General features: G+C 32.9%; 1 protein-coding gene across 3 annotated transcripts in view; it reads right to left on the bottom strand.

Moving 5' to 3' along the window:
- Window positions 1-16,185, bottom strand: part of LOC134728235 (uncharacterized) — a 44,384-nt gene extending 28,199 nt beyond the window's left edge. For all 3 annotated transcript variants that reach the window (XM_063592775.1, XM_063592774.1, XM_063592773.1), the window contains exons 1-7: window positions 15,976-16,185; window positions 14,404-14,591; window positions 13,357-13,437; window positions 12,595-12,717; window positions 3,671-3,837; window positions 1,674-2,417; window positions 1,177-1,308 (exon numbers count right to left, since the gene is read on the bottom strand). In XM_063592775.1, the coding sequence (XP_063448845.1) occupies window positions 1,177-1,308; window positions 1,674-2,417; window positions 3,671-3,837; window positions 12,595-12,717; window positions 13,357-13,437; window positions 14,404-14,591; window positions 15,976-15,980 (1,440 nt within the window). In that variant the 5' untranslated portion in view covers window positions 15,981-16,185. The remainder of the gene's footprint in view (window positions 1-1,176; window positions 1,309-1,673; window positions 2,418-3,670; window positions 3,838-12,594; window positions 12,718-13,356; window positions 13,438-14,403; window positions 14,592-15,975) is intronic.
- Window positions 16,186-19,403: the final 3,218 nt, after the last annotated feature.

Below are 19,403 nucleotides of genomic sequence, written 5' to 3'. Positions count from 1 at the left end.
ACATATTTGTGAAAACATTAGGTTGTTAATATCATTCCTTATAGGAATTGTCTTATTAAAAATAAAAATCAGTGATTATAACACTGTCAAACATACCATCACAAACAAGTGAAACTGCGAGCTACTGCTCACTGATGATACCCCGCCGCAAGTGGATAATATTAATAGTGTAAAAATATGCAAGTGTTCGGTAAACAGGAAGTTGTCGAGTGATTAATCTGAAAACGCATCACACGGTATAGCTGACTTATATAAATCATGAAACCAAATTTCAGAAATCCTTGTATTGTAGTTCCTGAGAAAAATGTGACGAAAATTTTCAACTTGGCTATCATGTGTAAAATCATACAAGTGTTCGGTAAACAGGAAGTTGTCAAGTGATCAATCTGAAAACGCATCACACGGTATAGCTGACTAAGATAAACCCTGAAACCAAATTTCCGAAATCCTTGTATTGTAGTTCCTGAGAAAAATGCGACGAAAAATATGCATGGGACGGACTGACGGACTGACGAAAGGACAGACAGAGGTAAAACAGTATTCCCCCCTTTTTTTTAAAGCGGGGTATAATTTAACGATTACTATCCACACTTGGTAACATAAAAAAAATGTAGACGCTTCTTACTAACGTGTCAATCAAAGTGAGAGAAAAAGAAAAAAAAAGGAAACTTTGCATTGTTTTGGTCTGTAATGATGTTCGTCTATATCTGACCTTATATCTTATTTAAAGTAATGATTGAAATACGATATTATACCCAAGGGCACTTGTCTCAGAAAAAAAATCTATATACGTTATTTTGTGTTATGTCAGGGAATATAGGAAAATAAATTCTGAGACAAGTTCAAGTGATTATACCATATTAATATTTCAATAACCTTTGAACGTTTTATTTCATTTGGTCCTTTTTTAAATTTTGTATTCTAGCGTCACTGATGAGTCTTTTGTAGATGAAACGCGCGTCTGGTATATTGATTGTTAGTCCGTGTACGTATGATCAGATTATTCAAATATACGCACATATATATTTGCTACTATAAAAAAAGCAATAACTTACGTACAGACTGAACGATTTGACAATGACTACCATATATGCTTGAAGTGACATTTGTTTTTCTAAAGAAATAGTGTGCACAAAAGAACAACATTTATTTTGTGTGTCTGGTGACAGTACTTACCTCGTGGAAGTCGAATGCTGTTGATTTGTCATTATAATTCCAAATTGTAAAATCTTCAGATATGAAATCACCATTCTCGTCAAAAGCAACACGTTTACCACTCAGACTTGGCACATTATCTGATGTTGAAAACTGTAATCATACAAGGATAATATAACTTTACACATATTTGAGTGTATGAAAATTCTAAATAAGTAAGAAGAAAAAATAGTTATTGTTCGAATAAGAGCCTCTGGGAGGAAACATTATATTACCTAACTGATATTACCAAGAGTTTCAAACGATGATTCCGAGATAAAACTCTTTTTGTAGAGGGGCTTTTGCTATTGATTGACTACCTTGAAAAAGAAGTTTATTCTAAATTAAATTCAATCATCTTGACTTTTTTGTTGGTATATATCATTAAGCTGTGATGAATTAGGGTGTAACTTTGCCGTTTTGATGTATCATTCTTTCTCATTAATTACATGTAGAGACTATAAATAAATAAAAATTACCGTAAAATCAACATCTTTCAGATACTTGTGAAAGTCTGATGTCGTCAAAGATTGTAGATTTGGGCATATTCCTGAGAACGAGGATCCACATCGATCTGATTGTGCTTTCCGAAGAGCCTTGGCATAAGCGAACACCGCCATGATAGTTCTGTCTACAAAAGCGTTCTGTCTGAAGTCATTACGCCTCTGGTTTGTTGTCTTGGTAACACAGTTTGTATAATTGGAATAAGGTAAGTAAGTTACACCTGGTAACTTGCATTGGTATTGTGTCATGTACCAGTTTGCTAGCCATGGATTTTCTGTAGGAGCTGAAACTTCGTTCAAATTTATAAAATAATCTCTAAACTGTGTTACTAATGTTGCACGTGGCATGACGGCTATGGCACCTCGTGCAATGTTTGAATATTTTTCCTGCATTAAATTCATGTCGGTGACCATCCACTGAATGCTTCGAATACCAAGTGTGCTACCAATAGTCTCTAAAGCTTGGAATAGAGTCTTGGCCTCGTTATAGGACCCAAAAAAGAGAGCAACATCTGTGTCATATTTTGGAAGACTTGTCAGTTGAGCAGCATACTGAGAAACAGTACCGCTGCTTGGTACGGACAACGCTTTAGTAATACAAATATCATTTTCCATAGCTTGCTTCACCATTGTTTCGTACCCACTGTTGCCATAGATACTGGATGTATAAACTGCAATTACTCTTTTCCAGCTCATTTGTTTCAAAACTTCAATCATTGCCTGCAAATATAAAGATATAATGATCAATTCCGTTACGGTGATAGATGCTAGGAACAAGAAACATGTTGTTCTTTAAAGTCATATGAAACGAGTGTGTGGTGAAAAATAATGTTTATCCGATTCTTGAACCATTGTGCATGTATATATCATAAACTTAGTCCTCTGTGTACGATTTTATCATTATTTTCGCAAATACATCATATAATCGTCATTTTTTCTCTCTGATTGTTATGAATAAACAAATATGGCTGCTCATTAAATGCCGTGTTTTGAAGCCGAGTTTTACCGATTGTCACTTTATAGTAAAAAAATCACAAAAAGCATGATTATTGAGCACGTGTTTAATATATATAATCAGATATTTGATTATGTCAAGGACAGATCCAGGCGTATTGCGATCACCGGATTTTCGCGAGAAGGATTACGCTCGGGTCACTATGCATACGGAAAATATGTCGGCGAATTGCTTCCTGGAAGCAAGCAATTAAAAATAAGTAAACTTCTTCTAAATGTGTACAAATTAAAGAGTTTTCCTCAGAAAAAAAGTATATGTACATAAGTTGTATAATGAAAACTATCCATTTAGATATAAAAAAAACATATGCATATTTTTTTCGTAATTTGAGGTTTCTTATGACTTTAATAAATATGATCTGGTACATTTAATAGAAATTCAATTGTTTAGATACATTTTATAACTTTGACCACCATGAAAATTAAACTTCCAGGGCAAAACTGGCCAAGGAAAACATTAGTTTACTATTGCCCATGTATTTGCCTATACTCAATCGTTTGACACTGGGCATTCCTCACCAAAATTAATTTTAAATGCACATTAGTGCACTAAGTTCAGTATGTTAATACTTGAGTATATCATGGACGGAGCATGCAATATTACTAGAAGCGAACAGAAAATTTGACAAAACAAATGTAAATTGTTGTCTATTGAAAATATTGATCAGATAATTCTACAGGAATTGATAAGCAATTTTCAGGGAAATTATAGAATGAGGATATCGATATTAATGAAGTACAGCTTGATTTTATCATTTATGTTAATAAATAGTATTTGTATATATTTGTTCATGCATTGACTTGTTGACTGACTTTGACAGAGTATACAGTATGACAGTACTTTGAGAAAAAAGAAACACGTATAAAAAAGACTTAATAATTTACTAAATACTACGGTTTATTTTGTTAATATGTTTGCTAGAAATAACCTGCTATTTTTCGTTGCATAAATGAATTACCTTTGCTTGAGCTCTCGAGGAAGGTGAAGTCCTCAGAAAATAAGGATACTTAGCATTGTCACTGAGCGCAGTGGACATTGCTCTTGGTGATAAAACAGATGCTGGTAATTTTCCCGCCATTTCAGCGACTGCAGTTGTTGTCCAGCTTGACAGTGGTCCAAGGAAACCTTGAAAATAGAGACATTCTCATTTTTGTTCTAGTTTTTTAATGTATTAAGTGGTGATATGCAACAGTTTAAACACGTCATATTTTTTTTTAAATATAAAGATTCCAGTAGCCACGAAAAGATTTTAATTGTCAACAGAAACAGGAAATTATCTGACATCTTATCATATGAAAAAAAATAAGTCTTTTTATTAAAGTATGTTTGTTGATGTTAAATGCCAGTTTCTGCACAAGTTGCTATAGGTAAGGGACAATTTGTGGAGGCAGTCGGAGTAAACGGAGAGAACCACCAAAAATCAGAAGTATGGCCTTGTTAATTAAGAAACGAGTTTAATACATCGCGCACCGAGCTGTGTTCGAACTCACGACTGTTAGAACTAGTCAGTTGGAAGGCAAACGCCTGAATCTGACAGTTAAAGGTCAATTTGTCGACAGAAAAAGGACCCGTATGTAAAAGGTTTACGCCCTCAAACAGCGCCACCTACATTTTTTTCTACGGCATCTTTGAGAACGATGTCCCGTTCTGTAGTAAATTAAAACATTAAATTAACTAAAACATAGAAAAGTAGGTGTAAAAAACATATTGAAAGATATATTTGCAGATGACTGGTTATGCATGATACGCTGGCAATGTGCGCAATGTCCTTTAATCGAAGATTGAAAATTAGTTTGTTTCCTACGTCAAAATGGCGGATTTCAATGTTTACATTTTTTCCTCTATTTATAATCTGACACAATTTCGTATCCAATCATTTATTAGCAATTTTATTATTGATCTTTGGAGATCATCCAATTAGATTTGCCGTTAGAAAGTGGCTATACGTTACCAGCCATCGTTACAAAGTAGCCATGTGTTTTGTGGGGATACCTTGGGAATGTTGTGTATTCAAAAGTTACGGTAAAAATCAATGTTTTCTTCATTATATTTCCATGCATACACAAGTCATACCACCAAATCCATTCTTTACAGACCTCATAAGGTAAACAGACATCTTTAACTGTCTGCTTTAGCAAAAATTCGTGTAAATAAGGCCTGATGGGTCGTTTTGAATTCAAGTACAGCCGACAAACACGTGGTAGATTGTTTATGTTTGACCGTTTGCTTTACCTGAATTGCACGTCGATGTTACTATATACTTAGCAATAACCTTTATCGTGTTATACTTTCAAGAGTTATATAATACATCTTGTCTAAGAAACAGGTCTAGCGAGGTGCAGGGACTTCCTTTACTAGGTCTTTAAATAGTGAGGGTGTAATATGATGTTTACAAATTACCATATTTACATTACAGCATTTTTTTTGCATTTGATATATTTCATATACATGTACATTTTATGTACACAAAGAACAATAGAGTAAATAATCATGCATGGATTTAAGACATTTAATTCCCACCCTAGGTATAAAATATTATACTCATTATACATTGGAACAAATAGAACAGATTGCAATTGACATTATTCTGTATTAAATGTCTAAAATCCTGATTGATGGGGCCAAATCCTCATCATATTTTTTTCTATAAAGTATACAGCAGCTCCTCCAAGGATTAGTAAGGGAATACTTTACATATAGTCCAATGGCTAAGTCCTGTCTTTTTTGTCTCTGATATTTCCTTATTTATATTATCATTTCTATTATATTCTCTTGTACATGTAGCAAGACAAAAGCTATTGGTACTCTTATTTTCCTCATTTGCCTGAAAACAATGGAATTTATTCATTGTTGATGTATGTAAAGTGACTTGTAATTTAACTGTCACTGCTAACAGGCACTTGGACTCTGGTGATAAGTTTCTTGACTGTTATCTTATTGGCAATTATACCATATTTAAATGTCAGTTTCACCTTTATAACTTTTAAAGAAAAGAATTTAATGATAGAATAATAAGTTGTAAAAAATTTGAAATGTTTAGCACAAGTGCAAAATTTAATTGGCATTTTATTCAAGAAAATCTAGAAGTATTGAAAAATGTTGCAATTTAAAATAAATGTTTTGCACTCAGAAAACTATAAATACAGTACAGATATTGATTTAATTAAGACTTTGAGAATATTTGCCTGTTTAATAATCATGATAACAGAAGATATAATTGTTATACCCTTTTTTTCTAATATATGTGTGGCCCTGGTCTGGCTGTGGTTTAAAATCTAAGAATGGAGTTGGTTATATTCATGTTTATCTGATTTATATCAACATTATTGTGTCAATTATATAAATCATTGTAACACATTACTTTGCTCTTCATGGCCTTTTTTAATTAGAATAAAATATCTTATCTTATCTTATACCACATCTCTTTATTTTAGTACTAGCAGGTTAATTTTAAAAACATTTGAAGTAAGTGAGATGTTGACAAGCTTTTATATAGTCCATGATTGTAAATACAGATAATATCATGAGTTTTTTTTATAAAAGTAAATAATGTGATTAAATTGATTATCTCAATTAAAAGAACTGACATTCTTATTTGATACTATGAGATTATTTCTGATATCAGAATAATAAATATCTTATTGTTGTCCTTTTAACAAATAAAAACATGAACATACTTTATTTAAGTCAGTTTTTTTTTTGTCTATGACTACTATAACATGGGAAGTGTCCATGCAATCTCTATTTTATACATTGTAGTATTCTCAGGTTTTTGTTTTTCAATTGATTATGCATTTTAGAGCAGGTAGGTATGAATTTGGATTAAATTTGAAGTTGATTCAGTATATTTTATGATATAATACCACTATTGTATTTCAACAAAGCATTTTCAAACTTTATTTACTGGTCAGCTTTATAGCTTATTATTCAATCAATAATTTAATTGAATGCACTCAACAGTCGGTTACAGGACTTTTGAATTCAAATATATAAAAAAATAGAAAAATAAAGCAAAATTTGAAATAATACATATAATAGGAATTATGGTGAGAACTGCATGATATCAGGTTGCAATACAGCTTTTGCTTAGTTATCTTTGTGTTGATTATTATGTTCTAAATCCCTTTCTGGTTCTTTGGGTTCAGATATTTTCTCTTGATTAAGGCAAGCAACATAACTTGTACATCTTATAAAGGTTCTTATCTCAGGGTGAATCCAGACAATTTTAAACATAAGTGGTGGTATTCTCAACCAAGGATAAAAAGGAGAGTTAATTATATGATCCCTGAATTCAAATGCATTAATAATCTTCCATAAAAAGAGGAGGTCACCAGAACATCTGGGATCCACCACTGTATCTTAAAGCAGGTACAATAAAACAAGCATTGTACATGTACTTCTGTCCACTGCAAATTCATATTATTTTCATTCAAAAGTATAAATGTTCACAATTTTAAAGACTATATTTCCTTGGTTTCCATATTCAGTTTGCTTTCATGCAATGAAAAGTTCAATTCTATTGTAAAACAGGTTCTACTGACAACTGATAAACCCCTCTTGTATCCTTCTATCAACCAAAAGGGTGTTTGAGAAAATACAGTAAGTCCAAGTTCAGAATTTTCTTCTTTGGAAGTGTTCAATAACCTGTAAGTACTTGAAAAAAATGTCATATTCAACCTTTCCATGACTATTTTAATGTTACAACAGTAGAGGAACATGGAATATTGAAAATTTACTGAAGAAATCGTCGAAATATATCTGCAATCATTAATTTTACTCGAATTTACTGTTGTGAACTTGCAATATCCTACGATGCGCGTACCGAGTTATCTCCCTTTGATCTCCGCTTCGCAACGAATAATCTGACACAATTGCGTATCCGGGGTTTTTGTGATCTGATATAGTATAATTAGAAGCAAAACATGGTTTTACTTCATATTTTATACCCCTCAACACGTTACCAAACCCATTTGAGGAATTATAAATGATTTTCCGTGGACCTACGCAAATTTTCAGAAAAAAAGTTTCACTTCACTCGTGAATTTATAACATTTTAACAACACTTTTTAATGATAATTATATAAAATAAGGAAGCTTATTCAATCCAGAATTGAACTCTTTGGTTTTTATTAATGTACGAGTACAAATAAGACAATACGAGTCCAAAAACCACGAGGCGTGCACGTTTACCAAAAAATCGTAAACTCTGACCTTTTACCACGTGACCAATGTCTTGACCTTAGAAGCCATTAAATCGTTTGCCGTTCAACTGTAGTAGTCATTTCAAATTAACTACATAGATTAGATGAAATACAATTAATTGGTTATAAAATGGTGTATATAATATGAAGGAAGAAATACACACTACAACTGTTAACCTCCCTTCTATTTCTTGCAATGGCACACACAGAGAATAATTTTCTTTAGTAAAAATCAGTAAAAATAATTTCTCCAAAATATACCATGGCCAGGACCTGGCAGTTTTTAGCAGTGTACAAATAAAAATCGTCCGCAAAACTGCGCTTACTGTCATTTTGATGGATCATGCAACATTTCAACTACATGTATTACCCATAAACAACATAGGTTCTCAATGACAAAAAAAATCTTTAAGATAGTTTTAAATCAGAGTAAGCATATTAACTTCCTTACATACTGTCGAATTTGTCTATATAGGTTGCACAAAGCTAGTTCTTAAAACGTTTGTATCAGGGAAAACATTTTTCTTTGACTTTTAAAACGTGTAGGGGAAACGGATTTCCTAACCATTCACTTATGATATTCTGTATTTCCGATTTTTTGTTCGATAACGTAAATTATACGACTTTTTTTATGACTACATGAACTTGTGCCATTTATTTTTGCTGGTCTTTAGGAAGACAACTTACAATTTATAGTGAACGGAGGCACTTATACATAACCTTATAATTCTGTTTGGAAACAAAAATAAATTCCCAATATATAAATATACATGTATGGATATACATGTTTTATATGTCGTGTACATGATTGGATTTTGTAGATATAACTACCGCAGAGAAAACGTATCATGGATTTCGAGGCTTTCATATTCAAGGTTTTGAATTCTACCCTTGTTGAAAACCTGTGGAGTTCTCTACAGTTCCTTAAAACACCAATTATTTTTTGGTAAATTGGGTGCCGTCTCCCTGATCATGCTAACACTTAAGTCATATCTTTTCATTTTCATATTTGTTTCCCTGTTTGTCTATGTTGTCTTGATTGTTGGAACGATTAGTGGTATCTAACAATATTTACGAAAACTTTCTGAGAATTATGAATATTTCTTCTCTGTCAGATATGGATCATTACCGATGATAAAATGAAATGCCGTACATCACATCTTAAAGAGGTTTAAATTTCAAATATTCGTCAATAACTTAAGATAAAGAGCAATTTTGTCTATAACATTTCAAATGTTAAAGGGTACATTTGTATTTTTCGCTTCGATTTGAAAGAAATTTATTTCAGTTTTTTGTGTGACAAAGTACAAGCAAAACCATACGGTTACCTATAGTTGTTAATGTTTGTGTCATTTGGGTCTTTTTGTGAATAGTTGTCTCATTGGCAATAATACCACATCTTCTTTTTTATATGTCGGTATTGCAACAATGTATGATTGACATAATCCCGTGGACATAATAAACAGATAGGTACGAAAAAGAAAAGATATGGGGTTATCTGTATCATACGAATGAAAAACTTTTACAGTGTTGAATCCCATAAATATTCACAGTGCAAGCAGTGTATAATAAGTAATCGGTGATTTCTAAAATTAAATGAACCTGGATACAGTGATGCAAATAACTCTGTTTCAAACGCAAAATATGGTTGTACGACAGAGGCGACTATGACCTTTTCCGTAGGATGCTTTCAGATGTTAACTGGAACTATTTTATTGAATCTAGCAATAACGTCGATGTGCTCGTCGAGAGATTTTCCGAATTATTAATAGATTTTGCTTCGAAAGCTATTCCAAATAAAATTATCACTGTTAGGAAAACCGATCCTCCGTGGATGAATAATTACATACGCAGGACTATTAGAAAAAGGAACCGTATTTATAAGAAGGCGAACAAGGCAAATAGTCCCGAAAACTGGCTACAATTTCGCAGGAGTCGTAACAAAACTGTGAACGTAATACGGAATGAGAAGACAAAATTCTATGACAAACTGATCGGAAAGCTTAGAACGACCATGTCTTCAACCAAAATTTGGTGGAATTTAGCCTACCGCATAACCAACCTAAAATCTCGAGACATGAATATCCCGCCTATCAATTTAAACAGCTCTATTATTGAGGACGATAAACAAAAGACCGAGGCATTGAATGACTATTTTGCGTCGCAGTCTAATATTGACGATAGCAACAAACTACTGCCTAGGGACGACACCCCTCCAGATAGACGATTAAGTAGTATCGTTTTCGAAACGTACGAAGTTAAAGACATTCTTCAAACTTTAAATGTCAACAAGGCTTCGGGGCCTGATGCTATAAGCGGTCGTATTCTCAAGCCGGTTGCCGATATTATAGCAAAACCACTACGCGCTATTTTCAACTTAAGTCTTAGAACGAAGTTGTTTCCGTCCGCATGGAAGCTAGCTAATGTAATTCCTTGTTTCAAGAATGACGATAAAAGCATACTTAGTAATTATCGACCAATATCTCTTCTATCGGTGATGAGTAAAGTTTTCGAGCGTTGTGTATATAAACACGTATTTAACTTCGTACGAGTTTTGATTTCCGAGCACCAGTCTGGTTTCATGCCTAACGATTCGACCAGAAATCAGCTTTTATACATTTGTAACGTTCTTAGCAAAGCCTTAGACGAAGGCAAAGATATCAGGTTCATATTTTTCGATATAAGTAAAGCCTTCGACCGTGTGTGGCATAAGGGATTGCTCTATAAGTTGCAAATGATGGGGATTGTTGGTGACCTTCTCCTGTGGCTTAAAGATTACTTGTCGAACAGAAAACAAAGGGTGGTCATAAACGGAGTAGAATCTTCATGGGCTGATGTAAATGCTGGAGTACCCCAGTGTTCAATTCTCGGGCCCTTGCTGTTCCTTATTTATATTAATGACATTATTAACGAAGTAAGCTGTAAGATTAAACTATTTGCGGATGATACATGTATTTATGCTGTTGTAGATAATCCACTGGTTTCGTCGATTTCTTTAAACAACAACTTGTGTAAAATAAATAGCTGGGCGGATAAATGGTTAGTAAATTTTAACCCGTCTAAGACAGAATCCATCGTTTTCTCACGCAAAAGCGAACCAGATTATCATCCCCCTTTGAATATGAATGGCGTCATTATAAAAAGAGTTCAAACTCATAAGCACTTGGGATTAACTTTCTCGAGTGATGGGACATGGAATCATCACATTGAAAACATAATTTCAAAGACGTTACCTCGACTAAACTTACTGCGTCGCCTAAAATTTAGGCTAGACAGAAGATCTCTTGAAAATATGTATTTTAGCTGTGTTCGCCCATTACTTGAATATGTTGATGTTGTCTGGGATAACTGTCCCGAATACTTAAAAGCGAAGCTTGAACATGTAAATTACGATGCTGCACGCATCGTTACTGGTGCAACAAAACTCACCAGTCTACGTTTACTTTTGGCTGAATGCGGATGGGAGACTCTTCAACAGCGAAGAGATAAGCATAAACTTTTACTTTTTCATAATATGGTGAATGGAAAGACCCCATGTTATCTAAATGATATCCTTCCCGATCAGTTTAGAAACATTCATCAGTATAGAACTCGTTCTGCAAATAATTTTCCATCAGTACCCTGTCGAACTACTTATCATATGAATAGTTTCCTTCCATCAACAGTTCGACTATGGAATAGCCTCCCAGATATAAAAAATGCTGGTTCTATCGCGCCACTTAAAGCATTTCTAAAGATAAATCATTCTATACCAAATTATTATTATGCAGGCAGTAGACTAGGCCAGATATATCATGCCCGAATCCGTACCGAGAGCAGTAGTCTTAGGGATCACTTGTATCAGAAAAATTTGGAATCAGACCCATTTTGTAAATGTAAACAGATAGAAACCTCAGAACACTTCCTTCTAAACTGTCCCAATTATCATCGAACTCGTGAAGCCCTTTTTGTTAACCTAGTTGGTACACTTAACATAGATACGTTACTATATGGGGATCCGAACATTACCGATATAGACAATAAAAAGAACTTTCTTATTGTCCAAGACTATATATTGAAAACTAAGAGATTCACATAATTATTCTTGTTGGCCCAACAACATGTCACCCAATATTAAAAATACTATCTGCATTATATTTTAATTTCCATTACATTTGATTTCTTTTTCCATGATATCATATTATATAATTGTACATTTTCTGTCCATTGTAATTTATTTTGCCATTTAAAAGGAGAGGAATTTGTATAAGTGACTTGTCACTTGTTTTCCAATCCATTGTATTGTATTTATGTTCGCATGTATTTATCTGTTTCTGAATAAAATATTGTTTACACTAAATAACTCTTTTAATATAACAATTTCAAGGAAACAATGTATAAACTACAGCATGTACAGTGCAAATGCCAATCCGTTCTTGTTGTATGTAAACGTAAGCTACATTTGCCTTTTCATGGAAACGAAAGTATATAGAGCTTATAGACGATATAAAGAAAAAACTTCGACTTAAACAATGAAAACTTACACATTGGACATGAAATATTTAGTCGATGAAGAGAATTAAATTGTGTCACTTCTGAAATAAGTTTGTCGATAACGTAACTTATTCTGAAGGTAAAGAAACGCGAATTCGATCACTTCTCTGTTACGGGCTGTAATGTAAACGTTCTATGTTTTACTTACCAAGGTTAAGTTGGCTAGTCTGTGCAGTACATGCGTTCTGACCAGTAGTCAGACGAGAGTAGAAATCTTGGGCATACTTCAAAGCTAATACTTCTGATGAACAAGTGTCATAGGCTTTCATCCCTGTGAACAAAAGATAAATATCTCAATCATGGTACGAAGAAATATATTTGTATATTAGAAGATTAAGACTGTCATAGTTCTAACCTACCTTTTAATGTAAAACGTGTTATATTAAGGTACTAGTAGTGTCTATTATCAATTTTATTGCTAACATCGGACGTACCATGCAATGATGTTTCCACACATTTGATATACATTGTATATATATTTTTTTTCCTATGATTAATATAGTTTCAACATGACATTTTCTGAAGCAACTTTCAAAAGTTACTGTTTTAGTGATCCGTTACTGTTCGTGTCCATATATGGTGTTATTGTAATTAATAGCGGTTACCACTTACGTTCTTAATAAAAGACAATTGTCATTGGTTCGGTAATGAAATGCTTTTGGTGGGCAGAATCTGTTTTTACTTACACTCAGACATAGACTTTGGCTTCTGGTAAACATTCGGGCAAACAAAACAACAACGGAGCGCCATTTCAATATATGTACAAAGGTGAAGTATATAAAACTTCGTGAAACAAAGAAATCGCGAATTTATAATTTAATTTTCCATATCAAATTTCTTTTTCGAAGATCATAAAACTACATAAACACCTTAAAGCATCGCACAGCCTATGAATTATTGTTAGACTTACCTAATTTGACACCAGGTACCATAGCATTGGTGTTTACTTTCTGTAATGCCCATCTAGCTGCTTCGTAAACTTGAATCAGCTCTGTAAAAATCATTAAAATATATGTATCATTCAAACTATATATGATTGGTAACTTTCGTTAAAATGGTAAGACCTCTTTCATTTGTTTAATTTAAAAAAGCAAATTTAAAAAAAAAACGTTTTTGGTATAACGGTAAAATGTGTGTGATGAGGAAGAAAAATGTCTTTATAATACTTATCTATGTTGACCTCATTAAGCGATATCTATAGAAGTGGGGGGAAATGTTATAATAAAATTAAGGGTGATTGTCAGTAATATTATTTTATGATAAAGATTGATACAAACTGCATTGTTGGAAATAAGTTTGTATACGAATCAGCTACATGTATGTAAAATATGTTTTATTCTTTATAAAATTGGACTGCCCTGTAGTTAGTGCTCGCATACGTTTGTCATATTAATATAGGGTTATGGTTTGTGAATTAGTATTAATAATGAAGACCCCAATATAAACAGAACCAAAGATTCATTTTCCCTTGTACGAATGTTAGTCGGAATAGAATCACATGACCCACAACAAACGGATTTCTTAAAACAAATATGTTCAGGAGGAAAAACAATCCAAATTGATTTCAAACAGCTCACCTCATAGTTTTGTTGTGGTAATAAAACATTCATCCTTAATATTTATCAATCATGAAAAATGGAGAAATATGTTAATATTAAACAAAGTCCCACTTACTTTAATCTAAGATTGTGTTCACTATTTTTTTTAGTGTCTTTTACACTATGAAGCAATATAAGAATTATTTTTAATACTAGATAATCATATGTTTTGGGAGAGAGCTTCTCTAAATAAGACAGGTTTTTTATAAGTGATGTAGAGTTGTTCTGTTTAATAAAATGGGTTTAAACTAGATAAGTACAAGTAATGTCACAAAAAGATATAGAACAGGTTAATTCATTTTAATATCATGTACAGTATCCATGTAATTAAAATTAATAATTGAGTTCTAAAAAAATACCTTTGTGAGGTTCTCCACATGCATATCCACCAAGAATTGACGTTCTCATCTCAAATAGTCCACCAATCACAGCATTGGCACCGGTCATTTGAACATCCACAGAGGAGCGTGTGTCGGAGCAAGTCTGTCTCACCAGTGTCTGGGCAGAACATATTGCTGCCACCAAAAGTGTCGACAATATATATACCCTGAAATTCAAATACTATTATCAAAGATTGGATATACAATAATAAGGATAACTTTATTTAGTTTGTTAAGGAATACAATTTCAACATCCTTGAAATAGCATGTTTCACAGTGTCTAGGCAGAACAGATTGTTGCCATCAAATGTGTAAAAAGCTATAGGGGGATTTTGAAACGTTTATGGGAATGTTTGAGAGAAATCCGAAATTGAGGAAACAATTGAAATTCATGATCATTTCTAAACGTTACTTTTAAACATCGACAAATTTCCTTCAAATATAAAAAAAATATATATAGAGAGAGAGTAATGATTCCCTGTCCAGACCTTTATATATATATATGAGTAGCTGCAATGATTTCATCGATGTGGGACTTCTATGATATTAATAATGCTTCATCTAAAAGTGTTATAATGGATCAAGATACCTCGAAATCTAGTAACTTTAATTTTATGGCGAGTTTAAATTTCAGTTACTGTCAAAATGGCATTGAGACAAATTGCTCAACTTTAAAGTCATATGAAACGAGTGACTGTTGAAAAATAAAGTTAATCCAATTCTTGAACAGATGTATATATTTTGCAATTTTTAACACTATCATAGAATTGTCTTGAGAAAACAGTATATGTTCATTAGTTTTATAATGAAAACTAACCAGTTAGTTATAAAAAAAACAAATGCATATTTTTTATGTGATTTGAAGTTTCATATGACTTAAAGTGCATCTGTTGTTGGTTTTTTTATTTTTGAAGGGGTTGTCAGCTGGGAAGATAAAACATTGTTGTCAGTTGTTTGAATGAAAAAGTGTCTAGATTGCTATTTAAATTTAACTATCAAGTTATTATATATTATATATTATGATAAGAATTTATATCATTGTTTTCTATTTTTATCTGCTTATTATGTTATATATTTTTTGGTTGAGAAATTGATTGGTGGAACATATTTTTTTATGTTTAAACTCTTGTTTGGGACCTTTGCAAAGACGAATAAGGTGCTATAATGACATCTCCGTCTCGATTTTCTTATTAACAATTACATACCCAGAGTAGTTGCATACCTAAATGTTGTTTTGAATTTTATTCATACTAATAAATATTTGGAGTTTGTAATCGTACCCCTTTTATTCCAAACATTTTTTATGTGAATGCATATCCTTCTTCTGTTCTTGAGTGAGTGGTCACAAGTATATAAAGCTATACATATATGCATTAATCGGATCATTAAAAGATAATTAATATTTTAAAATTTCAAACAAAATTTGTTTTCAACAAACTCAAAATTAATCAAAACTGAAAGGCTACACCCGATGTAAACATAGACATCGTGGGACAAGTAAAATCGTATTCATGTATAATCCGAATGATATAATCAGATCTAATAACTTACCTCATTTTGATTAAGGTGCCTTGTAATGGCCCTTCGGCATACGAAGTAATTATCCCTCAGCTGGAGATCCCTACCCCTAAATGATAATACAGTTAAGGGGTTGCCCTACCCTGTGTAATGAAATTATTCAGTTTATTCCAAGTCAACCGTATGCTAAATTCACATTTTATATTTAGAATTTAATCAATAGCTTAAATGGGAAGTCTTTCAAATATTAAAAAACTGGTTCTGCTAGTTTTACCTGAGATTTACCTGCAGGAGGCGTGGCTAACAGGTATGTTTAATTTTATATACAACGAGCGATAACTCTATTTGGATTTATTAAAAGTAAAAAATCTTTATTTTCGAATTTGGTATCAACTTGGTTTTTTTTTATTTCTCGCTAAAATTTCGGTATGAAAAAGTTAAACTTGAATGCGGCCATAATCATCGGTACATAAGGTATTCGTTCATAGTTCGTTATTAATCAAGTCAGGAGCCTGTAATTCAGTGGTTGTCGTTTGTTTATGTGTTACATATTTGTTTTTCGTTAATTTCTTTACATAAATAAGGCCGTTAGTTTTCTCGCTTGAATTGTTTTACATTGTCTTATCGGGGCCTTTTATAGCTGACTATATGCGGTATGGGCTTTGCTCATTGTTGAAGGCCGTACGGTGACCTATAATTGTTAATGTTTGTGTCATTTTGGTCTTTTGTGGATAGTTGTCTCATTGGCAATCATACCACATCTTCTTTTTTATATAATTATTTTGTGTGAAGTCAACTGTCACATCGACTACCATAAATGTAACAAAGTTCAAATGAAGTATATGTCAGCAATTATAGTCAATCGTACGTCCTCAGTTCAACAATGAGAAAACCGCATACCATTAACAAAGGCATCAATTTAGAAAACTAAACAATTTAAACAATTCACGAAAAACAAAAAAGACAGACATGAACCCACGACAACCACTTAACTACGTATACAGTCTCCTGAATTGGCACAGGCACATGCAAAATGTGGTGGGGATAAACATGGTTGTGAGCGCCCAACTCTCCCCTGACATGTTGCAGCACAAAAAAGAACAAATTATAAAAATCAGTTGAAAATGGCTTAACTACACGTTTAGAATACGCTTCAGACTTCTCTCGATTCATTTGTTCCAACAAAAATATATCGTCGAGGTTTTAAAAATGCGAATAATGCGAAGGGATGAGTATCGCAAAAATAAACTTGTATTCAGATAACTGTTGCCAGGAATTCCTGAAATCGCAATAACTAATCTAGTATTTAAGTCCATTCTTCAAAATTCGCAATAATCGGCATGCAATAATTTCTTAATCTACAGGAATATTTACTGGTCGTGTGTTTAGACAATAATAGGTGATTCGCTTTGGTGGTTCTAGACCCCAAGGTGTTTTAATGTTGTGAACTGACGTAAAGATCGATAAAAATGTGACTTGAAACCGATCCCCATCCGTCCCGCTGGAATCATTTAGCATCATGCCGATTTGTTTTTGTAATCCTATGAAGCAGAATTCATCCAAGGGCTTGTACAGAAAGGAGAAAAGAAATTAGTCCAGTCTTTTAATTTCACCTTTTGGTATATTGATGATGTACTGTCTCTTAATAATAATATATGCACTGATCACTTACCTTTAATATATCCAAGTGAACTTGAAATTAAAGATACTACCGACACATATATATCTGCTTCATATTTAGACCTTTTTTCTCGAAATGACTACTGATGATAGATTAAATACCAAAATGTATTACCAACGCGAGCTAGATCAAAGTACGTTGATATTGTTGAACGAGGAATACTGCTTTCTCAAAAGTTGCTAAGACATGGCTATGAATCAATCAAATTAAGGTCATCACTCAAGAAATTTTATGGTCGCCATCATGAGCTGATTGGCCATTATGGCAAAAGTGTGTCAGAATCATATATCTGATATTCGTCCTCAGCCATAATAACCTTCCATCATTACCGAACTGAACTTGACAAAGAAATAACACTACGGGTGCCGTATACGGTACAGGAAATGCTTACCCTTCCGGAGCACCTGATTTCACTCCCGGTTTTTAGTGGAGTTCGTGTTGTTTCTTATTTATTATTTATAACTGTTGATTTACGTGTCCTTTGGTTTTGTGGGTCTTTGTTTACTCCTTGGTTTTGGTGGTTATTGTCTTAGCACCACTTCCCTTCTAAAACTTTCTGGAAGTTTCAGTCTGTTTAATATTCCTTGATATTCATTTTTAAATTAAAAGAGTTACATACGTAGTCATGGCTGATACTTCGCTTTTTAATAAAATGGTATCATTTGCAGATAATTCGAATTTGGTTCTTTCTCAAACTTATTATTAAATTAGAGATGAGAATTCAGGCCATGATTTTAAAAAAGGTTTCAATTGGACATGTATAAATTTTGTACGTTGGCAGCTTGCTCCATGAGGGAGGGCCCTTGAACCTTGCCCACTATTACAACTTGAAATGAAAGGATGTTGATGTATTGAGAACATTGCTTCTTCCTTGAAGTATTGAAGAGGGTAACTTTAAAAAATATATATTTGAGTATCGTTTTTTTGGCTTAAGATTGGTCTACTGAGTACTGTATAATACAAAAAAAGCCATACGAATAAATGTAAAATATCCTTTAAACAAGAATGTGTAACTATAGTACACGGATGCCCCACTCGCTTTATCATTTTCTATGTTCAGTGTACCCTGAAAAGCGGTAAAACTATAATTTGGCATTAAAATTAGAAAGATCATATCATAGGGAATATGTGAACTAAGTTTCAAGTTGATTGGACTTCAACTTCATCAAAAACTACTTCGACCGAAAACTTTAATCTGAAGCGGGACGAACGGAAGGACGGACGAACGGACGAACCATGATAATTGAACGGAGAATTAAAACGGTAGAATGGGAGTGACCAAACTCTTAATGGACAATTTTCAATCTTACCCGAGACTTAGCAGATGGATTTATTTAGGAGGATAATAACAAAAGTGCAGATGTTTCGATATACTTCTTTATTTGATATTTTCATTATTAAGAATCAACCTCAATGCATGAACATTGAAAAAAGTTGGTCAACAGAGTTTAATACAAAAGCATAAACGTTTTTCTATCAGCTCCGCGAGGACCTCAGTATAGATAGAAACTTATTGTTAAGTTACAAATGTACTGAATTGTTAGCTGGATCCTTTTTAAGAAGCCACCATGGCCGGGGAATTTAAAATTGAACGTATGGATAGAATGTAAGTCTACAAGATTAGTCCTATTAAACATAATAAATTAATAGAGTCGGAAAATCTGAAAGCACAACTTGAAAAGTATGCGTAAATTTCAAGGTGCGTAAATTTACGGAAAATTAACCTTCATCGGAAGTTGGGACGGTGATTATAATATTGATATTCTATTTTTTGTCATTA

This window comes from Mytilus trossulus, chromosome 8 (genome assembly GCF_036588685.1).
Source record: "Mytilus trossulus isolate FHL-02 chromosome 8, PNRI_Mtr1.1.1.hap1, whole genome shotgun sequence".
Taxonomy (NCBI): Eukaryota; Metazoa; Mollusca; class Bivalvia; order Mytilida; family Mytilidae; genus Mytilus; species Mytilus trossulus.
The sequence above is the reverse complement of the archived record's forward strand: the minus strand, read 5'-3'. Positions and strand labels throughout refer to the sequence as shown.